Source organism: Dioscorea cayenensis, chromosome 19 (genome assembly GCF_009730915.1).
Source record: "Dioscorea cayenensis subsp. rotundata cultivar TDr96_F1 chromosome 19, TDr96_F1_v2_PseudoChromosome.rev07_lg8_w22 25.fasta, whole genome shotgun sequence".
Lineage (NCBI taxonomy): Eukaryota > Viridiplantae > Streptophyta > Magnoliopsida > Dioscoreales > Dioscoreaceae > Dioscorea > Dioscorea cayenensis.
In genome coordinates, this window is record NC_052489.1 from 13118646 (window position 1) to 13124419 (window position 5774).

General features: G+C 36.5%; 1 protein-coding gene across 2 annotated transcripts; it reads left to right on the plus strand.

Annotated features, from left to right (window-relative positions):
* Positions 1–500: 500 nt before the first annotated feature.
* Positions 501–4166, plus strand: LOC120249965 (myosin-binding protein 7-like). 2 transcript variants are annotated; one of them, XM_039258681.1, is made up of 3 exons: positions 501–1909; positions 3828–3874; positions 3947–4166. In XM_039258681.1, the coding sequence occupies exons 1-3, from the start codon at positions 686–688 to the stop codon at positions 4047–4049; spliced, it is 1374 nt and encodes a 457-aa protein (XP_039114615.1). In that variant the 5' UTR covers positions 501–685; the 3' UTR covers positions 4050–4166. The 2 variants fall into 2 exon arrangements, with proteins under 2 accessions (XP_039114615.1, XP_039114616.1); XM_039258682.1 differs by lacking the exons at positions 3828–3874; positions 3947–4166 and adding an exon at positions 3255–3362.
* The last annotated feature ends 1608 nt before the right edge of the window (positions 4167–5774 follow it).

Below are 5774 nucleotides of genomic sequence, written 5' to 3' on the forward strand. Positions count from 1 at the left end.
CTGGTTTGGTGTGAGGTTTTCGTTCTATATAGCATTACTCATGTTGAAAAATTCAAACACAATTTCATCCATCAAAATCCATCAAAATGGAAAGCTACATTTTCACCTGCAAATATTAATTCCAAATGAGAAATTTATAATTTTTAAATTAAGATCTTTTAAAAACAATAAAACAATTAATATATATATATATATATATATATCTTCTAGTAATAATACCATATCAAAATGATTCCATACATTGAAAATCCCAAGTCCCAGCCTCTAAACTTTGACCAAGAAAACAACAAAAACTAAAAATAAAAAATAAACACGTTTCCAGAACACCAAACAAAACCAGCCGTTAAAATCATTCCATTTTAAAAAAAAAAAATAAATTCAAAATAGTATTCCTAAAAATTCTAAAACATAATAATAACAAAAATAGAAAAATTTTCAAAAACAAATATTTAAAATTCCAAAAAGAGAACAAGTGTGCAAATAAGTAAACCATTAAAAATTTCTAGGGTTTGAAACCTGTGAAGTTCCCTCCTCCCTCGCGAAGCTCATTGAATCCATTCCCGCAATTCGCGCGCAATTCCTCCATCTTTTCCTCCGATTCGTCGCCTTCGTCTTCCCCTTCCTCCCGTCCATCGATCCGGATCGAAGGGAGGAAGGGTCATCGGCGACGGCGTCGGAGGAATCCATGGATCCCGCCGATGAAGACGACGAGGACCACCATTCGCCGCCCTTTTACTCCACCATCACCGCCGGTGACCCCTTGCTTTGCTGCTGCACCAGTCAATGCCCTTGCTGCGGTTTCTCTGCTGACTGGCGCCGCTCCATGAAGCGCAAGCTTGATGCCGTCCCTCCTCCCCCGCTGCTCCCCCTGGATTTCGCCACCGTTCGCGTTGAGGCTGAGAACGAGATCATGGCTCTTCGGGAAGCGCTTGTGAAACACCAACAAACGATTCATGATCTCTACGCGGAGCTCGAGGAGGAGCGCAATGCGTCGTCGACGGCGGCGAGCGAGGCCATGTCGATGATCCTTCGTTTGCAGCGTGAGAAGGCCGAGGCACAGATGGAAGCCCGCCAGTTCAAGCGCCTTGCCGAGGAGAAGATGGCGCATGATCAGCAGGAGATCATCGCCCTTGAGGACCTCCTTTTCAAGCGCGATCAAGGTATACAATCCCTCTCTAATGATCTGCAAACCCTCCGTTACCGCCTCAACTCCTTCGATAACCCCCAGACCCCCACGACCCCCCTCTCCGCCACCGCCGAGTTTCCTCCCTACCCTGCCCTTCGGTGCACCATCCCCACCGCGGACTTCGACCTCAATATTGCCGACGATGCCCCCTCCCCCGCCGACCTCGAGAAGTACGCCTTCGGCGAGACCCCGCGTGATCGGATCCAGAACTTTGAGCAACGGATATGCGAGCTCGAGCGCACGCCGAGCACCAAAGTCATGGAGAAGGGTGTCGTTGGCTACTTCTATTCCCCCCGCCGTCCAAGGCATCTCCGTAGGATGTCTTTCGAAAGCTTCGGATCGGGATCCTTCAGGAGGGGGGATGAATTCCCGCTTTCCATCGAGCGTGCGGGATCGGAGAACAACGAGGAGATTTGTGACAGGGTTTACACCATTGATGCAGTGCATGCTTGCAATGATTCAATGAACACCTCAAGAGAGTTTGGTGCTGGGAATGGGAGGGATGAAGGGGAAATTGAGAAGCTGTATACAAGGCTTCAGGCATTGGAGGCTGATAGGGAGTATATGAGGCAGGCCATCATGTCGGTGAGCACAGACAAGGCGCAGATGGTGTTGCTTAAGGAGATTGCTCAGCAGCTGTGCAAGGATGATATGCCTGTGGAGAAGAAAATTGTTAAGAAACCATCTTTCATCAAGAGCTTTTCCATCATGAATGCAGTTAAGGTAATTTATTTCTGGTTATATGCTTTTAGTTTATTCATTTGAATTGATCTTTGAGAACATTTATATATTTTTGTGTATTGCTCGGTAAGATCAATTTGATTGATTGTTTGATGGACGACAGAGTTAATAGGCATTTTGATGAAACTAGAGTCGCATTGGAAGGATATTCTCTTCTTTTTTCTGGTTATTATAGTGTGGACCATATGAACTTTGAAGCATTCTTCTTTCTGTATTATATGAACTGTTGAGTTATTCTTACGAAATTTGCATAAATAGAAGGGGTGGGGGATGAGACTATTTGGCTGCAACCTAAGGGAGTAACCTGACAAGTGGATTTGTGTGTGTGTGTGTGTGTGTGTGTGTGTTACATATATTTCATGCTTGGTGAATCATACAAGGATTTTTTGTCTCTCCTTTGGTCAAATACGAAGGCAACTGCGGAAGTAACTTTGTTTATGTCATGATTGATAAATTGATAAATGTTGTTTCGAATATGTTTGACCTGCTGTCTAGGAAGTTGTGGAAGTACTTGGTTTCCGTTTCCTTAGTAGATATCCTTCCCGTCTTCTTTTTCCTTCCTTTCTTTCTTTGGCATCTTATATCCGGCAATTGTTACCGCTTGTGGCATGTTGGCAGTTTTAATTATCAGGGATTTGCTTAAAACTATTGATTTTCTCCTTCATGTAACTTTCTACTTATATTGTCCATCCATTGATGAAGTTTGTATATAATCTTTGATAACATATTGCTATATTTTGTTGGCAAAATTGATCCTTTTCATCTTTTTTTAATAATCTACTCTATTGCTTTTCTTACTTGTTTTAAGTCTTGTGATTCATTGTGTGGAATTTCATTATCTGTTTGTAATTTTCTGGCTTGTTCCTTTCCATTGCTTTTATATTCATATGTTCACATATTTCTAGCAGTTGGTGACTTAGTTTTGTTGCCTTGACTTAGATTTTGTGAGTTATAATGTTTTTTTCTTTCCTGTCGTATCTCTTTACTGTTTCCTTGCTTTTGTAGTCATTGGACACCCATTGGCTCCAAAACCTAGGTCATTGACATCATCTTATCGTGGTGTTTTGCAGTTGATTTTTTTTTGTTGACTAATGCATCATAAGCACTTATTGATGAGCCCACAGTGTTTCCAGATTTCTTGGTGTCGCATATTATATGATTGGTATTTATGATGACAAGCTACCATTGTCAATCACTGAAGACTTGGACTTTTTATGTACATCTACTCATGTTGTTTATGTTTTTAGCATATCATTTTGATTTCTAAAATTAAAATAGAATAAAGTTGGTTCTTCAGTCTGTAATCTGAATTTGATATGGTCTACAGTGATTACAAAGCCTACAGAGGCATACTCTCACCAATGGGTATCAAACGTATGTGCACATGCAAAATAAAAGTTAAGATCCAGAAAAATTACACATGTATGATCTGATAGATGATTGCAGAAGACATCATTGTATGTGAGAAGTTGCTCCCTTGTTGTTGGTTAGATTGCAGTCTTTTCTTTTCTACTTCAGCATTGAAATTTTCTACTGGTAACTGTCAAGAAATTATAGTTCCTTAAACTGTTTGTGTCATCTTTTCTACTCACTTTTGATGTTATTTCTACTTCATAGTTCCATAATATAATTCTTTAAATATTTTGGCTTAGGAATTTTGTGCCAGCATTTTTCTTTCTCATTGCCCTGATCAAAATCATATGATATATTTTAATGCCATTGAAACATATATTATTACTAGGCAGTTTTTATTATGAGGCGTGTAATGTTTGTGTGAAATGGAGGAATATTCATTCCAATTATGAAGTTTTTCAAGCTTACCATATTACAAGGTTTTATTTTATTTACCTCATTTTGTAGTCGTCTAATTTTCCCTCTGTTGTTTCCTTCTGCAATCCAGTGGGTCATGTCATTTGTTTGCTGGAAAAAGAAAGCAGTTCGATGCAGGTAATTGCTTTTATACAGATTGCTGCTCATACCGTTCCATTTTCATACAACACTCATTGAATGTTTTCACAGGTATCCTTTGGGTTTAGCGAGTAGCAATGCTGGCCTGCTGCTGTTGTTAGAGAAGTCTCCCCGAATGAGACAGCGCCGTTGCCTCTCAGGAATACGAAGATGATTTCATCTTCCTCATGGTTTGCCATGCCCAGTCCCAGCATTGCATTTTTTTCATTATGTAAAATCTGGAGTTGATGTGGATGGTAATCTTGTGTAACTAACTGTCTGTTTTTGTTTTAACAAATGATTTTTACTGTTCAGTCTAGGTGCTCCTGTATGATTGATGAGTAAATGTGTGTCTAAAACATAAGCACCTGGCCATTTCATTTGTTGAATTCTGTGTGTTTTACATATTATTATGGGTTTGCTTTTCTGTACAGGGACTTATTTTTTATTCAAGCATCATTTGTGTAGTTTTTTTAATGCAGTCGGACTAATATTTATTACAAATACTATTTGATATGTCATTTGTTTTGTGTTTTAAAATATTAAATAAATCTGAAATTACGTAAAAAGCCTATTAAAAATTTCTCCTTGTGTATACACATGTAAAACTTTAAATTTTAGATTCTTTATCTGCATTTCTAACAATTGATGTGCCTTCTCATTAATACTGTAAAATTTGTATACTTTTCATTGTCTTTTTTAGGTGTATAAATACCACATTTATATATATATATATTGAAATATAAGTTTATTTTATAAATAGTTATAATTCAAAATATATATGAAAGAGTCACCTGATAAAAGATTATATAATATTTTTGAATTGAAAATAACACATAACAAAATAAAAAATTGAGGAAGAAGACACAACAAATCTAGTTAAATGCATTAAAAGAAATAAAAATCAAAACATAGCAGCTGCAGCATATGATATAAGATTATAATAATAAAGATAGATCGAATGCAATGAGATGTAAAGATCTGTGTCACATGACTTTGCAAAATAAATGATTCAAATACAATCATACTCATCATTAAATTTAAAAAGGTAAAAAGAGACCAATTAATCACATAGCTCACATGAATGAATAGACCAATCAACCATAAATACAAACCGCCCCAAATCCATTCAGACGACCAATAAATACATTAGATAAACAACAAATACACATCAAACAAACACAAAAGTTGGATTTGAAAAGGAGATTTTATAAAGTTGGTTTTGAGGCTCATGTAGCAAGAAGATAATCAAGTTATAATAAACTCCAAGTTTGACTTTAAAAAAATCATGTTATTATTTATATATATATATATATATATATATATATATATATATATATATATATATATAAAATATCACAAGTACCATGATTAATGTCAGAAGACGGACCGTACCTCAAAAGACTAATCTGATAAGAGATTTGTTTAACTTTTTTATAAGTCAAAAAACTCTCTACCACATAAATGATATAAGATTAAACTCGTGGTAACCACATAAAAAAAATATCTAAAATTAATCAAGCAAAGGAAAAGTTATATTTTGTCATGTTAGATGATGTGGTTGTGGTTATATACATACAGAAGGGATCCATATAATTTCTTTCTAATGTGATTCCCTTGTCCTCTTCCTCCAAAAGATATGATTTGTGTAGACTAAGTATGTGGACTTGAAAATTTAGAGTCACTCTCAATGCTCTTTGTCTAACAACTGGCATGGGGCCTCTTTTGGATGAAGATTTCACCTTGTCTCCATCATTTGATGTTATACAATCATGTATCTATTTTCACATATACATACTCTATGTATGAATGTCAATATGATGTCATATGATCATATCCTTGCAATTCCCACATCATTTTTGAGTTTTTATGAAATCATATTTTAATAATAAAGAGATTA

Excerpts from the sequence above, each read along its gene's own strand:
- LOC120249965 (XM_039258681.1), top strand. The coding sequence starts at position 686 with ATGGATCCCGCCGATGAAGACGACGAGGACCACCATTCGCCGCCCTTT. Across the intron at positions 1,910-3,827 it reads CCATCATGAATGCAGTTAAG|TGGGTCATGTCATTTGTTTG; the intron begins GTAATTTATTTC and ends TCTGCAATCCAG. Across the intron at positions 3,875-3,946 it reads AAGAAAGCAGTTCGATGCAG|GTATCCTTTGGGTTTAGCGA; the intron begins GTAATTGCTTTT and ends ATGTTTTCACAG.